Source organism: Podarcis bocagei, assembly GCF_964188305.1.
Source record: "Podarcis bocagei genome assembly, chromosome: 18".
Classification (NCBI taxonomy): domain Eukaryota; kingdom Metazoa; phylum Chordata; class Lepidosauria; order Squamata; family Lacertidae; genus Podarcis; species Podarcis bocagei.
In genome coordinates, this window is record NC_138144.1 from 3,393,742 (window position 1) to 3,413,392 (window position 19,651).

At 50.0% G+C, this 19,651-nt stretch overlaps 2 protein-coding genes across 4 annotated transcripts in view; one reads left to right on the top strand and one right to left on the bottom strand.

The window, feature by feature from the left end:
- SBNO2 (strawberry notch homolog 2) overlaps positions 1-4,170 on the top strand; it is a 93,141-nt gene extending 88,971 nt beyond the window's left edge. For all 3 annotated transcript variants that reach the window (XM_081177601.1, XM_081177600.1, XM_081177602.1), the window contains one exon: positions 671-4,170. In XM_081177601.1, the coding sequence (XP_081033727.1) occupies positions 671-1,260 (590 nt within the window). In that variant the 3' untranslated portion in view covers positions 1,261-4,170. The remainder of the gene's footprint in view (positions 1-670) is intronic.
- GPX4 (glutathione peroxidase 4) lies at positions 2,717-18,705 on the bottom strand. Its single transcript, XM_081178117.1, has 7 exons — positions 18,552-18,705; positions 12,748-12,842; positions 11,143-11,287; positions 10,860-11,011; positions 8,057-8,081; positions 6,298-6,357; positions 2,717-5,783 (listed from the first exon to the last, which is right to left on the bottom strand). Exons 1-7 carry the CDS (start codon positions 18,624-18,626, stop codon positions 5,751-5,753), a joined length of 585 nt encoding a protein of 194 aa, XP_081034243.1. The 5' UTR covers positions 18,627-18,705; the 3' UTR covers positions 2,717-5,750.
- Positions 18,706-19,651: the final 946 nt, after the last annotated feature.

Consider the following 19,651-nt stretch of genomic DNA (forward strand, 5'->3'; position numbering starts at 1 on the left):
CGCAGTTTGGTCAAACTCATGCTGGCAGCTTCCAGAACACTGTCCCACCATCTCGTCCTCCGTCGTCCCCTTCTCCTTGCACCCTCCATCTTCCCCAACATCAGGGTCTTTTCCAGGGAGTCTTCTCTTCTCATGAGGAGGCCAAAGTCTTGGAGCCTCAGCTTCAGGATCTGTCCTGCCAGTGAGCACTCAGGGCTGATTTCCTTCAGAATGGAGAGGTTTGATCTTCTTGCAGTCCATGGGACTCTCAAGAGTCTCCTCCAGCACCAGAATTCAAAAGCATCCATTCGTCGGTGATGGTCCAGCTCTCACTTCCATACATCACTGCTGGGAAAACCATAGCTTGAGTTTTTTTTGTGTGTGAGAGAGTGTAGTTCTTTATCTCCTTGGCGCCTGACAGGAGGGCGTTCGATAAAAACACGAAGCTATTTTTATTGACGCTTATCCAAGGTTCACGCCCAGTGCAAAGCATCTTTTGTGCAATGCACCGGGACCAAAGAAAAACAATCTAGAGAAGGAACGAAAAGGAGTGGGGAAGAGAGAGGGAGCGTGAAACAAGAGCTTTAAGTCTTGAGCGAAAGGGACTAGACCAGGTGAGTGGGGAGGGGGGTTCCCGGATGCCCAGCCTCCTGGCCACTGACCCTGCCCTTCTCTCCCCACCCCAAAACAGGTATCAAGATCCCAGAAAACTGCGTCCAGCAGGTGTTGAAGGAGCTCAAGCAAATGGACACCAGCGTTAAGCAGAAGCAGAGCCAAGCTTTGCTGGCAGCGGCCTCCGCGGCGCCCGGCCTGCCCTACGCGCTGCTCCCCCTCGACCGACCGCCCACGCCGGGCACCAGCTTCCTGCCCCAGGACGAAGTCTTGGACCTGACCTACAGTCCCGCCAGTGATGGGATCCCGGACTTCTGGACCGAGGTGGCTGCGCAGCCGCCGCCGCCGCCCCCCGGCCCTCCTTATCATTTCAACTTCCCCCTGCCCTTCGACGGGGCATCCCTGGCGGCGGGAGGCCTGCCCCTGGGCGGCTCCCCTGCCCAGCACGAACTCTCGCCGGCCCCCCAGGCCCACGCCACTGCCGCCGCCCCGCCGCCCCCAGACAGCTTCTCCCTGCCCGACCCGGACATCAACTACAAGGAGCTCCTGGAAGAGATGTTGAGCTCGCTCAACGTGGGGCCCGAGGACAGCGCCCAAGGGAGGCAGAGCGTCATTCAGTACCACCCGGGGCAACCCTTCCCCACGTTCTACGAGGACGACGGCAGCTGAGTGGCCGGCAAGGACGTCGGGCGTGGCGTGGCAGGGACACCCCTATTCCCCCCACCCAGCCCAAGGGGGTGTGGAAAGGGGTGGCAAGGGTTTAAGGTTTGGAACGGACCACTCCTCTGTCTTTTTTTTCAAAACAGGGATGGCGGGGCAGAGAGTTCGGAGCGGGAGCGAAAACAGGAAAAGTTTTATTTATATATAATTATACAGTCACCTCTGTACTGAATTTTTTTATATATATCTCTATAGATCCGTAAAAGTGGAGGGGTTTTTTTGGGGGGGGGTCAGTGGGAGGTGTAGCGGTGCCTAAACCGGGAGTGAGAGGGGGCAAGGTTGTAGGTCTCTTTGAACCGCCCCCCCCCCGGCTGCACTCCCCCCCCCTTTGCCCCTCTGCAAACTACTGAGAGTTTGGAAAAGTTGGGGTCTTTATATTCTTCTCTCTCCTCCCCACGTTTTACCCAGTGAGATCGGAGAGGCGCGCCATTCGAATCCACCACGACGAAAGCTTTCCGGGTGGTCCCAACTTGGTTCCCCCCCCTCCGGCAGGTTGTTTTGCACAGGTGCAGGGTTCGAGTGACGCTGCACAGCCCTGCACGCTTCTGGTTCTGAGCGAAAAAAGGGGGCAGGGGAATTGCCTTGCAAGTTTCTAGACCTCGTGGAGGTAGGGAAACACTTGAACATGGGTGGCAGAATTTCTGTGGTCCTCCCTGTTTTCCCGTGCCTGAGGCTCCGCGCCTATTCCCAGCCTGCATCCATTGGACTACAGATCCCAGCAGCGCCTGGCATCTCACAGCCAGGCGCCGATGGGAACTGTAGTGCAAAAAACAGAGGGGTTAGCGGAGTAGCTAAGAAAGGCTCATCCTAGCGAGAGCATCTAAATAGTAATAGCTGTGCAACAGCATGCAGAATTTCTCTCCTGAGTTGCGGTCATTTTTATTCCCTTGTACTGAAACTACGGGGAGGGAAGGAGAGGATGGATTTGCCAGGACAGCATTAAACTCTCGGCTCACGGTGGACGAGGAAGAGGGGGCTCGATCCGCTCAGGCCAAAAGAAGTTCTCATCAGGCCCAAGCGAGGGTGGAGGTCACCCATCAGGATATTTATTTCAGGAAGTGGCTGCCAAACGTGAGGGTTATATAGGTTAGCTCGGAATTTATAGGCAAACCGTGATTTTTCTGATTACCTCCCCCCGAGAACATTTATCTCTTTCGGAGAGAAAACTACCACCATTTCTGTACGGAGGGAGGGGAAAACGTGTGGAAGTTGGTTTCTCCAAACTCCAACCCCACCCACAAAAAGTCTGCAGGGACTCTTGAAGGTGTTATATCCCATAACCACCCAGCTCAATGCTCCAGATGATCTGTGCAGGGGTGGAGCCTTGTCACTGGAGAAGAGCTCTTTCCCTTCCTGGTTTATTTGCATTTATGCAAGTGGTTTGGAACAGCCCACTCGTCGTGGTCCCCGTCAGAAACACCCCTACCTCCACTTCTTAAAGAAAAAACCCCTCACCTTCTCCCAAGGAGGCATATATGTCACCCCCTACCTCGTCCCGGTAACAATCCATGCTATCAGGGTGAAGTTGTTTTCTGGCACCTGCTTTCAGTTTAAAGTTTTTGAAAATGCCTAGGCAGGGCTCTAGCCCTCGTGGAGGTTCCCTGAGCGCTGGCACGGGCCGTGGGCTTCCTCCTTTGTCATTGGAGGCATATAGTTCGTTAATAATTGTCTTTTTTCCTCCTCCCTCCGGAGCAACTTTCCTTTACTGCTGCTGCAGTTGCCCCTCTGCTCCCCTCTCTCTTGGCGAGACGGAATCGCCCATGGCGTGGGGGGTCTCAATATCCCCCACGCAGACCCACAGCGCTCAGAGGATCGCCACGGTTTCACAACGCCTGCTACTTCATGTATTCTGGGAATCGGTCTCCTCCCTCCCCGTCGTTTTAAAAAAATGAAATTTCCAGTCCTCATGACTCTCGCAAGCTTTGCAGGAAAGATGGGGATCTAGAAGGAAGGAAGGGGTGGGAAGTAAAAGAAAGATAGGAAGATTTGCAAGGCAGCTCCAGTGCCCCCCCCCCGATTCCCACCCCACCCCCCGGCCAGAAGGCAGAGGAATGAAGCAATTATGCAAAAAGAGAAAGAAACTATGCAAATAAGCTGTTTTGCAGGCAGCAGGAGGGATTTGGTTTTCACCGGAATTTCTATCCTGATTTGTAGTGGTCTCGAGGGCGGAGACCACATTCTCGTTTCCCCATCACAATCGTGCATTGCCGTTTAAAGATTTTAGTAGCCATAAGCGAATCCCGGCAGCCTGCTTTTAGGATTCGTTTCCTGAAAGGAGTTGGGTTCGGGGGGGGGGGAGCTTAAAAACTCAGGAAAGAATTGGAGGTGTGCTCAAGTTGGGGCTACTTCCCCCCTCAAATAGGAATATCTCAGAATTGTTATGTGGTTATTTTATGGTGGTTTAATTATTATTTTTCAAAAAGTAAATCTGTATTTCCCAGGGCAGTGAGACTCCCTTTAAGGAGATATAAACCGCTGTACCCTCACACCCTCCATTTTGTCAGGAAAACTTAATATGTAACAACTACTTTTTAAAAAAACTAAATTATTATGCTGTTTTTTTTGTTCTATTGATTGTATTTTTAAAAATGGAAAATCTCTTCCCCTTCCTGGTTGGCACTTTCTAACCAACTTCCTTTTTTGTCAGCTTATTATTTTTTTTTCTATGGATATTTATAATTAATTCAAAATTGTGTAAATATATATATGTAAAAAAAAAGGGGGGGTGCCTGCGAAGAGGAAGGGGGAAGAAGTCTTTACCCGTTTTTTGTTTTGTTTTTGTTGATGAGGAAATGTGCCTTTTAACTCGTGATTCTGGAATTTTCTACCGAAGGATTAAAACGTTGGCATTTCAGCTCAGCGAAGAGGTCGGGTCTCAAAATTTGTACGCGCATGAGAAAATGAAAGGGGCCGTTTTGTATGGTTTTGATTTGCCGGATTTTTAAAAAACCCGTAAAACACCCTGAAATTGTGAAAGCAAGAAACGCAACTGCCTTGGTCAATAGAGGAGACAGCTGTGGCCCGGGGCTTCCTTTGTTTCCGCTACTTTGAGTCTCCTCTGATTTTGGTTCTGTTGGTTAAAATGCCTTTTACTCTCGAAGAGCAGATCGAGAGCTGCCTCAGTCAATAAGAACACAAGACACTACCTCAGGGTCTTGAGTTCGAGACACACATTGGGCAAAAGATTCTTGCACTGCAAGGGGGTTGAACGAGATGACCCATTCCAGCTCTTACAATTCTAGGATTCTCTGACCTCAAACTCCTAACATCGATGTGTGGAATGCTTTGCTAATTTTCCTTGAAGTCGTAGTACAGTGGTACCTTGGTTCTCAAACCGTTCCAAAACCAAGGCAGGCTTTCACGTTGAAAGTAATAGGATAAATCCGTTCCAGGCTTTTAAATAAAACAACCCCTAAAACAGCAATTGAGCATGAATTTTACTATCTAACGAGGCCACTGACTCATAAAATGAAAGCAATAACCAATGTCCTGCAGTCACACAATCAATCCATCAGCAGCTGGACTGGGTTGCATGCAGTCACAAACACAAAGCAAAAAACGCAAAATAAATAGCAAAAACAGACAGACCTCAGTGTAACACTCAAAACAGAAGCATGGCACTCAAATTGGAAGCGTAACACTCAAAATGGAGCATGCTCAGCTTCCGAAAAAAGTTCACAAACCAGAACACTTCCTTCCAGGTTTGCAGTGTTTGTGTTCCAAGTTGTTTGCGTACCAAAGCGTTTTGAGAACCAAGGTGCCGCTAATGTAAACCAAGAGCCTCTTCCCTCAGGGTAAAAAAAGGAGACATTTCCCTAGAAATGGAGGAAAGCAAGCATCTTAGAAGACGCTCATGCAGGAGGGGATGCCTCTATCAAAATAAAAATAAAAATGGTTGACTCGGAAAGGGCCACCCAGAGTCATCTAGTCCAACCCCCTGCAATGCAGATATCTCACCTGAAGAATCCACAACAGATGGGCCACCCAACCTCTCTTTAGAAACCTCCAGCGAAGAAGGGATTCCACATTCTCAGGTCATGAATCCCACTGCCAAACAGGCTCCAATTAGTTATTTAGCACATGAGTCATTACTGAACTGAGGCTGCACCAAAATGAAAGCTGCAAGGCAAGGATGGAATAAGCCCATCTCTCCCGCCTCTTCAGAGTCCGAAGGCAGCGAGACAGAATTCCACAGACACAAGTCACGTCAGGAGGAGAGACTTTTATTGCTACGGCATTGGCAGGCAACCCCAGAGTCTACCGCCTCCCCATCCCTGCAAGAGTTTGCAAATATATATATATCTTTTTCTCAGGCCTGCCCCACCAAACGGGCTTGGCTTCAAGGCAGGCCATCATCCAGGCAAACTTTGCAGGAAAGCAGAGGAGAGAGTCGGGGCTGAGGAAACGCAGGGTGATCCGGTGTAGTGTTCAGCCACGTCCTACAGGTAAGCGGGCAGGTCCTTCTCGATCACCTGCAGGCGGAGGAGAAAAGGTGATCAGTAACACCTAATGTGTGGACACGGGTGGCGCTGTGGGTTAAACCAGCAAGGCAAAGGACCCCTGGACGGTTAAGTCCAGCCAAAGGTGGCTACGGGGTTGCGGCGCTCATCTCACTTTCAGGCCGAGGGAGCCGGCGTTTGTCCGCAGAAAGCTTTTTCCCAGGTCATGTGGCCAGCAGGACTGAACTGCTGGCACAACAGGACATTGTGATGGAAACCAGTGTGCACGGAAACACTGTTTACTTTCCCTCTGGAGCGGTACCTATTTATCTACTTGCACTGGCGTGCTTTTGAACTGCTAGGTTGGCAGGAGCAGGGACCGAGCAACGGGAGCTCACCCCGTCGTCGCGGGGATTCGAACCGCCGACCTTCCGATCGGCAAGCCCAAGAGGCTCAGGGGTTTAGACCACAGCGCCACCATATGCAGGGCAGACTAAGGGCACTCTCCTGGTGCAAAGCCAAAACTGAAATTTAGTGCGGTACTTACAAATGGGTCGTCCATTGGGCTGTATCTCTTGACCACCTGGCCTTCCTTGTTGATTAGAAACTGAAGGAAGGAGAGAGAGAATATGAATGGAGGACAGCTAGTGAACAAAGAGTGCTTTGAACCGGAGAAGGAAATCCAGGGTGCTTCGATATGGGATGAAACCAGGGCATCTTCCAGCACAGCCGAAACCCTGGTTCTCCCAATATTGCTGGACTCTCAACTCCCTCCCAGGGACTAAGAACAGGTTGATGGAGAGATGGAGGAGATGCAGCGATGGGCACAGTGCCGAGGGTCAGGCAGATGGGCTTGGGGACCACCACTGCCATACACCGCTCATGATCTCTATACAGTGGCACCTTGGTTCTCAAACTTAATCCGTTCTGGAAGTCCGTTCCAAAACCAAGGTGCGCTTTCCCATAGAAAGTAACGCAAAACGGATTAATCCGTTCCAGACTTTTTAAAACAACCCCTAAAACAGCAACTGAACATGAATTTTACTATCTAACGAGACCCTCAATCCATAAAGTGAAAGCAATAAACCACATACTGCAGTCAGTAGATGAACTGGGTTGCAAGCAGTCACAAAAAGAGAAGCAAAAGCAAAAACGGAGACTAGCAAAAACAGACAGACCTCAGCGCGACACTCGTCTAAACGGATGTGTGGCACTCAACACGGAAGCATAAGACTCAAAACGGAAGCATGTTTGGCTTCCAAAAAAAGTTTGCAAACCGGTAAACTTACCGTATTTTTTGCACCATAACACTCACTTTTTTCCTCCTAGAAAGTAAGGGGAAATGTCTGTGCGTGTTATGGAGCGAATGCCTGCAGGTGGCGGCGGGGGGGGGATCTGCTGCAGTCGTGAGCAGAGGATCCATGGTTCCCCTTCCTTCCCTCCTCCGTGGTTACAAAGCATGGATCCACATGGATCCTCAGGATTTTTGCATTGGGCTACTCCAAACTCACTGTCAGATCACATGTCTGTGGCCACAGCATGAATCACAAAAATCATACATCCACTGTTTCGTTTAGAATATTTTTTTTCTTGTTTTCCTCCTCTAAAAACTACGTGCGTGTTATGGTCTGGTGCGTGTTATAGAGCGAAAAATACGGTATTTCTGGGTTTGCGGTGTTTGGGTTCCAGGTTGTTTTGAGTACCAAGGCGTTTGAGAACCAAGGTACCACTGTATCTGAAAGCCTGCCTCTCCCCATGCAAACTGACCCAGACCCTGCGCTTGGCGTCAGCGGCCCTTCTCAGTGTCCCTCCTTCCTGAGAGGTTCAGATGCCTTTAGCCATTAAATAACCTCCATAAAATGTGTTCTTAATGCACCCTGGGGCTCTTTGAGATGATATACATTGCTTAGGTAATTGTAATGTAGAGCCCCCACCACAGGCCTGAGGTTCCTCCCACCCCTGGGCTTAATGGCTCCAAAGCAGATTAAACAACTCCACGGAGGACAGTTCCTATCAACAGCTGGCGATCAAACCTCCATCTGCCAGGGCAGTCTACCAGCTGCCAGGGAGCGCTTTGGGGCTTGGAAAGAGTGGCCGGACTTGATAGGCCCAGCGATGCCCCGAAAGGGAGTTAAGATGCACGAGCCACTTCAGAATTGCCTCCCCTCCGAAGCTGGGATGGGGAAGATCTGTTGCTGGATTTGCCCCCTTCCCCGGCCAGGGATGCTGGGAGCTGGAGGGGCACAGATGTTGCCCAGTCCAGAGCTGGGATTCGAAGAGGCAGGAGTCGAAAGCTGAAGGCTCACCTTGCTGAAGTTCCACTTGATGGCGCTAGGTGACGGGGGAGAGAAAAAACAACACCAACGCTTTAGTTTCGGAACAGGAAATCCAGAACAGGTCCGTGCATCAAACAGAAATGCCCCTGGGGTCGCGCTGTTCAGATACCGCCCCACCCCCTGCAACTCCCATCAGCTCTGGCAAGCCAGAATATCTGGATGAAACCACACCGGCTGCTTGTAATCTAGAACACAGGGCAAGGGTCAAGATATTGTTCAGGAATCACAACAGTTGCAACTTGGTTCCTTATCGAACTGGGCGGTCAGGGAACCAGGCAGAGGGCCTTCTCGGTGGTGGCACCCGCCCTGTGGAACGCCCTCCCACAAGATGTCAAAGAGAAGAACAACTACAGTGGTGCCTCGCAAGATGGAAAACTCGCTAGACGAAAGAGTTTTCCGTTTTGGAGGTGCTTCGCAAAACAAAATCCCTATGGGCTTGCTTCGCAAGACGACAATGTCTTGCGAGTTCCTGCTGGTTTTTTTCCCTTCCCCCCCTTTTTCTAAGCCGCTAAGCCGCTTATCAGCTGATCTGATAAGCCGCTAAAAGCGCTAATAGCGCTAATCCGTCAATGGGCTTGCTTCGCAAGACGAAAAAACCGCTAGACGAAGAGAATCACAGAACGGATTATTTTCGTCTTGTGAGGCACCACTGTACCAGACTTTTAGAAGACATCTGAAGGCAGCCCTGTTTAGGGAAGCTTTTAATGTTTAACAGACCACTGTGTTTTAATGTTTTGTTGGAAGCCGCCCAGAGTGGCTGGGGAAGCCCAGCCAGATGGCGAGGTATAAAGAAATTATCATCATCATCATCATCATCATCAGTGGCATGCCTTGCCTTGGTCCTAACTGGAGATCTGCAGGCTAGATCGCAGCAGGGAGCTCTGGAATAAATACCCACCCACGCCCCAATCTTCACACAAACAGCACAGGGAGAAACTGTTAACCACCTCTCCACCCCAAAAAGGTTCACAGCCTCTTCTACCCGCCCCCAAGGGTACCAGTTTTTTGTTAAGGTTTTGAGAGAGCGGGGGCGGCCGCCGAGACCATATAACACCGGTCTTGAAAGACCTACATTGGCTCCCAGTACGTTTCCGAGCACCATTCAAAGTGTTGGTGCTGACCTTTAAAGCCCTAAACGGCCTCGGTCCAGTATACCTGAAGGAGCGTCTCCACCCCCATCGTTCTTCCCGGACATTGAGGTCCAGCTCCAAGGGCCTTCTGGCGGTTCCCTCATTGCAAGAAGCAAAGCTACAGGGAACCAGGCAGAGGGCCTTCTTGGTAGTGGCGCCCGCCCTGTGGAACGCCCTTCCAGCAGATGTCAAAGCAATAGACAACTACCTGACATTCAGAAGACATCTTAAGGCAGCCCCGTTCAGGGAAGTTTTTAACGTGTGATTTTTTACTGTATTTTTGGTTTCTATGGAAGCCGCCCAGAGTGGCTGGGGAGGCCCAGCCAGATGGGCGGGGTATAAATTATTATTATTATTATATTATTATCAATATATATTTGCAGAACCTTCAAAACAAAACACAAAGACACCCTCCCGTGGGGCTTTGCCCTGTCTAGAAACCTGGTTCTCCCGAAGCAGAGCTCAGATTCTCTGCAGGGGTGGTTGTTTTTGCAAAACTTGACAGAGCCTCGTCCTTAAAGGGGATTCAGAATTGGGGACCGGGGGTCAGGATCATGCCCCCTTAAGAAGCAGGCAGGGGAGGCCCTGAGACATCCCCCAATGTTTCGGCGCTCCCCTGTTTGTTGGCGGATACGTGTGCTGGATTCTCCTCAGTTAACAACAGTTGTGATGTTTAAGGCGGCTTTCCTTGGTCAGGACAGAGGCCACTGCGGAAAGGGGAGTCCTCAGGCCTGCAAATTACACAAGCTTAGAGCCATTCCCCCACCTTAAGAGTTTTGCGCTTATGTACAAATTAAGCCACGTTCTCCAGAGTACAGCACGCCTGCATTATCAAACAGGGCCGGATTCAGGTTTGATGAGGCCCTCAGCTACTGAAGGTAATGGGGCCCTTTCTATGTCCAGCTGTCCTTTGTCAACAACAAATTGTTGCTATTTTTTGTGTTGAATACAGTGGTGCCTCGCAAGACGAAAAGAATCCGTTCTGTGATTCTCTTCGTCTAGCGGTTTTTTCGTCTTGCAAAGCAAGCCCATTGACGGATTAGCGGCTTTTAGCGGCTTATCTGCTGATCGGATCAGCTGGTAAGCAGCTTAGAAAAAGGGGGGGGGGGAACCAGCAGGAACTCACAAGACATTGTCGTCTTGCGAAGCAAGCCCATAGGAAAGTCGTTTTGCGAAGCACCTCCAAAACGGAAAACTCTTTCGTCTAGCGAGTTTTCCGTCTTGCGAGGCATTCGTATTGCGGGGCACCACTGTATATGCTATATGGCAATTTATGGACCTAATAGGTATCTCAAGCCATTTGCACATGCAGAATGTAGGCACCCTATATATAGAAAGGAGCAAACCAGGGATATTTTACATCATAGGAGCCTACACAACACAAAACACTGTTACTGTATGTAGGTTTTATTTGTTTTGTCATCTTATATTTTGGAAATGTAGATCCAGCAGTTTTTTTCCTTTAATTTTTTTTGGGGCCCCCAAGAGAGTGAGGCCCTAAGCTATAGCTTGTTTGGCTTATACTTAAATCTGGCACTCTTATCGGAGCTCGGTGCGAGAAGAAGGCGGCATCGTCTCTCTGCATATAGGCTGTTTACCAAAGCATATACTATAATTCCAGCTCCCGCGGTTAAGAAACTCACTTGCCCAGTGTCCCCCGGCCTTTGGGCTGGCTCTTCATCCACTTCCAGAGCGGGTGGGCGCCGTCCCCGTTCACCTCGATCTTGCTGAACATGTCGAACTTCACACCGTAACCTGCAGCGAAGGCTTTGATTTCCTCGTTGGTGCCCGGCTCCTGCAGTTCGGGGAAGGAAGATGAGAAATGGTTGCCGCTGGCGCCTGCCTGCCCGCCCGCCCCTCCTCAAAAAAAGGAACAAAAAAAAACTACATCACGCCACCCGGTGGCCAGGCCTCCCGGCACCCTACCTGCTTGCCGAACTGGTTACAGGGGAACCCCAAGATGCGTAAACCTCTCTCAGCATATCTGCTGTACAAGTCGACAAACTGAGTGTAGTTCACGCCCGTCTTGCCTCATTTCGAGGCCACGTTGGTGATGATGCAGACGTGGCCCCTGCAGAGACGGAAGGGGAACGTTTGTGAAGGAAGGCCCTGATCAGACCGTCATGTGAGTATTAATAATAATAATAATATCTTTATTGTCATTGCCCCCTTCAGGGACAACGAAATTACTTGACTGCTCCATAAAAACACTAATTAAACAATACAGTATAATACAGCAAGGGAGATTCGATGACTTTCAAAGTCCGGGCTTCCCATTCAGGGCCGAGATCGCTCTGGAGAAGAAGCTGTTCTTAAGACGGCTCGTTCTTGTCTTCATCGTCCTGTCTCTCCATCCCGACGGCAAGAGCTCGAAGAGACAGTGACCAGGATGCGATGGATCTTTTACTATGTCCAGTGCCTTCCTATGGCACCTTGTGGCATAAATCTGCTCTAAGGTGGAGAGTGGGCAGCCAACAATGCTCTCTTCTGCCTTAACAACTCTGCACAACCCCATCCTGTCCTGGGCAGTACAGCTTCCGTACCACACACATAAGCCATAAGTGAGCACGCTCTCAATGGCACAGTGATAGAAGGCAAGCAGCAGTTTCTGCGGAAGATGGTTTTTCCTTAGTATTCTCAAAAAGTACAGTATATATTTACAGTAGGTACCGTATTTTTCGCTCTATAGGACGCACCTTGTTTTAGAGGGGTAGAACAAGAAAAAAAAAATCTCTCCCGGCTTCAGCAAAATGAACCCAAAGCTTCCAGAGCGCAGTGGCTATCCCTGAAGCCTTCGCAGTGCAGCGCAAGTTCCCGCTGCGCTCCGGAGGCTTCAGGTTCCTTTCGCTGAAGCCAGGAGAGTCTTGCTCTCCCACTGTGCTCCGGAGGCTTCAGGCGGCTATCCCTGAAGCCTGGAGAGCGAGAGGGGTGGGTGTGAACCGACCCCTCTTGCTCTCCAGGCTCCAGCGAAAGCAACTCGAAGCCTCCGGAGTGTGGAGGGAGCACTCCCTCTGCGCTTCGGAGGCTTTGCATTGCTATCACTGAAGCCAAGGAGCCTGCATTCACTCCATAGGACGCACACACATTTCCCCTTCATTTTTGGAGGGGAAAAAGTGCGTCCTACAGAGCGAAAAATACGGTAAGTCAATGAGCCAGTCAGATGAGCTTGAATATGCAGAAGGCACGAAAAAATAAACTCAAGGAACCGCAGAAAGAGGGAGAAGTGGTGTCGAAATGTGGAAATGTTAAATTGACTGTAAAACCAATGAAATGTATAAATTTGAAAAATACAAATAAGAAACTGACTTGACCATTCCTCCAAGTCAGTGGTGGCCAAACACGGCCCTCTAGATGTTTTGGGGCTACAACTCCCATCATCCCTGACCACTGGTCCTGTTAGCTAGGGATGATGGGAGTTGTAGTCCCAAAAATATCTGGAGGGCCGAGTTTGCCTATGCCTGCCTCGATTCAAGGCAGGAAGAGTGGGCCAAAACAAATATGCAGAGGGAAGAAAATACCCCGCACACTTACCTGTACCGCTCGAGCGAGACGTCGGCGCCATCGATGTCCGTGGCGTGGAAATCGTAGATGGATTTGGCAGACTGCCAGTCGGTTTCTTGAGCGCACTGGAGGCGGGGAGAAACAGGAAGCGGGGGTCAGGAAGAAGCACACCTCAAATCAAAAGTACAGTGGCATCTCGGTTTTCGAACAGCTCGGTTCACGAACAACTTGGAACCCGGACGCTGCAAAACCGGAAGTAGTTTTCGAATTTTTTTTCAGAAGCCAAACGTGCTCCGTTTTGCGTCCCCTGCGTTTCCTGTTGTGCTGCTGATTTGCGCCCCCCCCCCGTTGTAATTCAAGCCTTCCTTTTCGATTGCAGTGTTCTAAATACAGTGGTACCTCGGGTTAAGTACTTAATTCATTCTGGAGGTCCATTCTTAACCTGCAACTGTTCTTAACCTGAAGCACCACTTTAGCTAATGGGGCCTCCTGCTGCCGCTGCGCCGCCGGAGCACGATTTGTGTTCTCATCCTGAAGCAAAGTTCTTAACCTGAAGCACTATTTCTGGGTTAGCGGAGTCTGTAACCTGAGGTACCACTGTACTGGTTGTAAATCTTAAGATGATACCAGCAAGAATGAGTCTTTCTGTAAAGAAGTGATTTCAATTCTGATTTAAATCGGCTTGATTTAAATCAAATCCACCCTGATTCAGAAAGAGCTCTTGTGGCATTCTCGTGTGTGTGTGTGTGTGTGTGTGTGTGTGTGTGTGTGTGTGTGTTGAGGGCTGCAAATCTCCCATTTCCCTCTCCTTCCAGCGCCAGGGCTCAGCGTTGGAAATCAGCCAGGCGCATTTTGCAACTGGTGCAAAATCTAACACCATCCCATGGGAGATTTCTAGATCTCAAATTCCCAAATTACATCTTCGTCTACCTGGCCTCTCCAGCTTCCAGAAGCGGGTCAACTCAGAAGAGCTTATTCGTTGCCAACTAGAGTGGGCCAAGCGTGCTGTCCTCGCGGGGCAACCGATGCCCAGCACCCTTAATAAAACTACAGTTCCCAGGATTCTCCTTGACCTGGGTCAAGCGGCGTAACATGGACTTCAGTGGGAGCGGTGTGGATGCGACTTTAAACGTTACAACACACAGGGACGCATCCAGGAGGCTAAACTGCAATTAAGAGGGCTTTCACCAGTCAGGGATTTCAATGGAATTAACGTGCGATTAAATTAATCTGGATCCAAAGCCCCTATCCTTCCCCTCCCCTCCCCAGGTTATCCTCTAAAGCAAGGGGGTGGGTGGGACGCGAATCTGTCACCCAGGCAGCATGACAGACTTCTTGTCTGTTTGACAGACAAGAGGTCTGTCAAACATTAAAAGCTTCCCTAAACAGGGCTGCCTTCAGATGTCTTCTAAAAGTGAGGTAGTTGTTTATTTCCTTGACATCTGGTGGGAGGGTGTTCCACAGGGTGGGTGCCACCACCGAGAAGGCCCCCTGCCTGGAAAGCTGTCTGTGGACAAACGCCGGCTCCCTTGGCCTGAAAGCGAAATGAGCGCCGCAACCCCAGTGTCTCCTTCGACTGGACTTAACCGTCCAGGGGTCCTTTACCTTTTTTAAAGACCTTATTTTTAGTATTATTTCTGCACAGGCTCAATCCCTGGCATCTCCAGTTAAAAGAATAACAGGTAACAGAGGAGGGATGGGGGGGCGCTCTGGGTTAAACCAGGGAGCTTAGGACTTGCCGATCAGAAGGTCGGCGGTTCGAATCCCCGCGACGACGGGGTGAGCTCCCGCTGCTCGGTCCCTGCTCCTGCCAACCTAACAGTTCAAAAGCACGTCAAAGTGCAAGTAGATGAATAGGTACCACTCCAGCGGGAAGGTAAACGGCATTTCCGTGCGCTGCTCTGGTTAGCCAGAAGCGGCTTAGTCCTGCTGGCCACATGACCCGGAAGCTGTATGCCGGCTCCCTCAGCCAATAAAGCGAGATGTGTGCCGCAACCCCAGAGTCGGCCACGACTGGACCTAACGGTCAGGGATCCCTTTACTTTTACCATTAGTATTATTATTTCTGTGCAGGCTCAATCCCTGGCATCCCCAGTTAAAAGGATAACAGGTAACAGAGGGTGTGGGTAGACCCTTGTGAGACTACTCTGGGGAGTGGCGTAGCATGGGGGTTGCAGGGGGGGCCGGCCGCAACATCTGGGGGTTAGGGGGTGCAAATCCATGGGTTAGGGGGCGCAAATTACTTGCCTTGCCCCGGGTGCTGACAACCCACGCTACGCCACTGCTCTGGGGAGCCACTGTGAAGTCAGTGCAGTGCAGAAATTATAGGGTGCAAAAATAATCTGAGCGTGTTCTGATGTGTCCTGTATTCCAAGCATCTCCAGTTTACAACCAGGCGTCCCAACCAAACCAAGCCGTGACCAACTCTCTCCCTGTCCCTTTGCTGATGCTGACCTCTAAAAATTCTCGTCTTTCAACATCCTCCCCTGATGCTCATGTGATGGAGGACAATGCGTGTGGGTGGTTCAAGGCCTTTGCCTTTTCTCTCTCCCCTCCCGCCCCCAATCCCTGTTACACAAAGGCTCCATTAGGCAATAAGATTACACACAGAGGAAAGATCAGGAAGGAATTTAGAGCGGCCACTCTGGTTGCCTTTTATAACCAGGCTTAATCAAGATCCCAAAGGAGCAAAGCTCTGTAAATGAACCGCGGTAAATAAATTAAAAAAGCAGCCTCCTGACTCATAATGAAGATGGCAGAACCGGTCTCAAAGGTGGAAGTTTCCACAGACTTCTCAGTTCTTACTACTGCATTGCAGATGAAAGCAGCTGCCGCAACGAACTTTGACTTCCAAGAGCACTTCAAGGCCCCGGACTTTTGTTTCTGGAGAATAGTCAAGTCAGGCAGAAACCAGGGAAGTCGGCTGGGTGCCAACGCTGCCCTGCTCCCAGATTAAGGAATGTTTCGCAACGTAAACTGGGTTAATCACCAGCCGAAACAGCGCTGTGATTAAAACGTGCTTGCTAGGAACCAGCGTCTTGGAAAGTGGAGAGACAGGAACGGCATTTCCCCATGATTAGAAATGGCATCCCTTCGCCTGGGAAAAAAAAAGCATTTCTTCCAGGCAGGTAAAGTAGGTTGGCAGCGACTTCCGGACAGAAAGAAACACTTTGCCCTATGTGCGGTGAACTTGTAGTACTCACGGCTACAAAATACGATCGCTTTCTAATGGCGATGGCTTTTAAGACTGGAAAGAATACACGGACAATAGGTAATCTGAGCAGCTATTACAATCATGGTAAAACAAGGTTTTCAAGGGGATTTTCCGACGCCCTAGCCTCTAAATCCCAAGTATGGAACAGGAGGTGAATACGGCCTTGGGGATACTGCACAGGGAGGCCTTTTTTTCTCCCTCGTCCCCAAAGCAGAAGAGAGCTGATAAGCACACCTGAATTAGGGGAAAAACTCACTTATAAATAAAATTAAAAGCTTGGCCATAAATGTTCCCACTGCATTAATAAAAAACATCTTTATACGTTGCCGCAGGTGCAGCAGAGAACTGCATTCAAGGTGGAGAAGCCTCAGGTGAAACTTGCTTTGCTTTTAATTACTTTTGAGGCAGCAACTAATTGCAGTTAATTGCCTACACCGGGACAGGTGTAGGCAATTGCTCAGGGAAAGACTGGTGCAGAGAATTGGGCGCTACACAGGTGCGAGAGGCAGGAGGGAGTTTCAAGCACGAAGTTATGAAACAAGGTTGTGCGCTTTTAGGCTCCAAAGCCCACCACAGCGACGGACCCCAGAAAGAAACAGGAAGAACCGGTTGCCCCACAGAATCAGGTAGGGGAGGAAAGAAACAAACTCCAAGCAGACCCACCCGATATTAGCTGACACTGCTAATTTAGGCCTACTCGTTTTCATTGGTCCACTTTTGAGTAGAAATTACCTGAATTCCACCCACCGTGCTCTGGAAGTAGCCAGAGAACAGCAAGACATCGGGTCACATCGCAAAAGGTAGCAGAGTGAACCAAAGCGAGCCGGCCAACCCCACAAAGCCAGTGGTTAGCATTGGGCCAGGACCTGGAAGGGCTTGAGTTCGAATCCTCCCACTCCTGAAGCTCACCAGTCCATGCCCCTTTAGCTTAACTCGCCTTGCAGGGCTGTTGCGAGAGGATGAAACGGGGAGCGGAGGCAGTATCACGTACAGCAGCGCCTTTAGCTCCTTGCAATAAATGCGCGGCGAAGATATTGCAAGGGTGTCGGGGAATATAACGACCCAAGTCCCAGAAAATAACGGGAAGTGTTGGCTGTTTCACAATAGGGCGAAAAGAGTTTCGTTACGGCGGCAGCAGGCCTCCCCACTTGCTTATCTTTAAATGCATTTGTAGGACACCGTTGCAATTCTGGGAACTGGCAGCCACCCTCCCCAGCTGCTGGGAAAAGGAAGAATTAAAAGCTATGTATATTAACACACCAAGACCCCTTGACCAATACACCCTCGGAGACAAAAGGCTATATATGTGTATGTGTATATGCATATATACACATACATACACACACACATTATATAGACACATACACGTATGTGTGTGTGTGTGTGTGTGTGTGTGTGTATATATATATATATATATATATATATATATGCTTTCGTAGATTTTCACGGGTACAGGAATGCAGGTTTTGGTGTCTTCGGGTGTCTTCCCGTGTAAGAGTTGGGGTGTCTAGGCGACGTTTCGACGAGGTCTCACTCGTCATCTTCAGGCTGGTGCTTTCGGCTTCTTGTTACTGGAACAGAGCAGGATCTCAGTGTTTGAGTTCCTATAAATACTGTTGAGGGGGTGTGGTGTATAGCCTCCAACGATATCTTGAGTGATTTCTTGAGTGATATTCTGAGTACCACTTAGGAGGGTCATTAGGTGTGGATCAGAATATCACTCAAGAAATCACTCAAGATATCCCTCAAGTAATTAATGAACAAAAGAAGAAAAGACACACTAACCTGGGAACTTCCTCTCTGCCCAGAACGTTGGAGGCTATACACCACACCCCCTCAACAGTATTTATAGGAACTCAAACACTGAGATCCTGCTCTGTTCCAGTAACAAGAAGCCGAAAGCACCAGCCTGAAGATGACGAGTGAGACCTTGTCGAAACGTCGCCTAGACACCCCAACTCTTACACGGGAAGACACCCGAAGACACCAAAACCTGCATATATATATATATATATATATAGACACACACACACACATATATATATAGACACACACATATATATAATAATAATTTATTATTTGTCCCCAGCCACTCTGGGAGGCTTCCATAGAAACCAAAAACACACTAAAATATCACAGATTAAAAACTTCCCTGAACAGGGCTGCCTTAAGATGTCTTCTGAATGTCAGGTAGTTATTTATCGCGCATATATATATATATATATATAGATATATATATATATAGATATATAGATATAGATATAGATATAGACACACACATACATATACACACACACACACACACACACACACACACGAGAAACTGCCCCAGAGGATTATGGGGATTATTGCAACACTAGAAAAAGAATTTAGGAAGGAAATCAGCTTAACACTCTATTTCATGGGGGAGGCAGACCATGGATCCAAAGGGATTACGGGGGGAAGAAAAATAAGAGCCAAGAAAACAGTGGTCCAAGGATTTGTTAGGTCCTCCAAGAGGGCGACGCTCTAGCCCCCCACGTCTATGCTATGACCACCGAGAACCCAGGGGCGGCTAGAGCGGGCCCGGCTGAGAGGCCTAGCCGGGCCTAGGGCGACCAAGCCTTTCTTCGAAACTCACCATTGTCCTGGTCAGGCCCCGCGTTGCCAGCAGCCCGCAGAGAAGCGTCCTCTTCACTAAGCGCTCCAAGCTCATCCCCTTCGGCCGCTTTCCGCGGACTCCGCCTTTATCCTTCCCCTCAGAAACGGCTCAAACGCACGGCAGCCAATCAGCGGGCGGCTTCTCCGGACGCCCCGCGTTGAAAGCCCCGCCCCACTCTCTCTCGACCAATGGGGCAGCGGGAAGGGCGGGGCAAGCCTTAGCAAGCGGCGGGTAAGACGCGAGGCCCCGCCCTTTCGCGCCAGCGCTGATAGGGCCGTGGACGTTACGGACAGGTGGCGCAGCCAATCGATAAGATCTGCATCCCAGATGCGGTTGTCTTGGAGATTAACATCTGGAGCATCCTTGGAAAGGAGCCAGAAGCCAGGATGCAAAGCTCTGGGTGAAGAAGAAGAGGAGTTTGGATTTGATACCCCGCTTTATCACTACCCTAAGGAGTCTCAAATGGGACACAGGTGGAAACTGTGGGTTAAACCACAGAGCCTAGTACTTGCCGATCAGAAGGTCGGCGGTTCGAATCCCCACAATGACGGGGTGAGCCCCCGTTGCTCGGTCCCTGCTCCTGCCAACCTAGCAGTTCGAAACACGTCAAAGTGCAAGTAGATAAATAGGTACCACTCCAGCGGGAAGGTAAACGGCGTTTCCGTGCGCTGCTCTGGTTCGCCAGAAGCGGCATAGTCCTGCTGGCCACATGACCCGGAAGCTGTACGCCTGCTCCCTCGGCCAGTAAAGCAAGATGAGCGCCGCAACCCCAGAGTCGGCCACGACTGGACCTAATGGTCAGGGGTCCCTTTACCTTTTTAAAGAGTCTCAAAGCGGCTAACGTTCTCCTTTCCCTTCCTCCCCCACAACAAACACTCTGTGAGGTGAGTGGGGCTGAGAGACTTCAGAGAAGTGTGACTGGCCCAAGGTCACCCAGCAGCTGCAGGTGGAGGAGCGGAGACGCAAACCCGGTTCACCAGATTACGAGTCCACCGCACTTAACCACTACACCACACTGGCTCTCTAACATTAAATTATGGAGCTCTCTTGTTAACACCCGCTTCAACAACACATCTCAC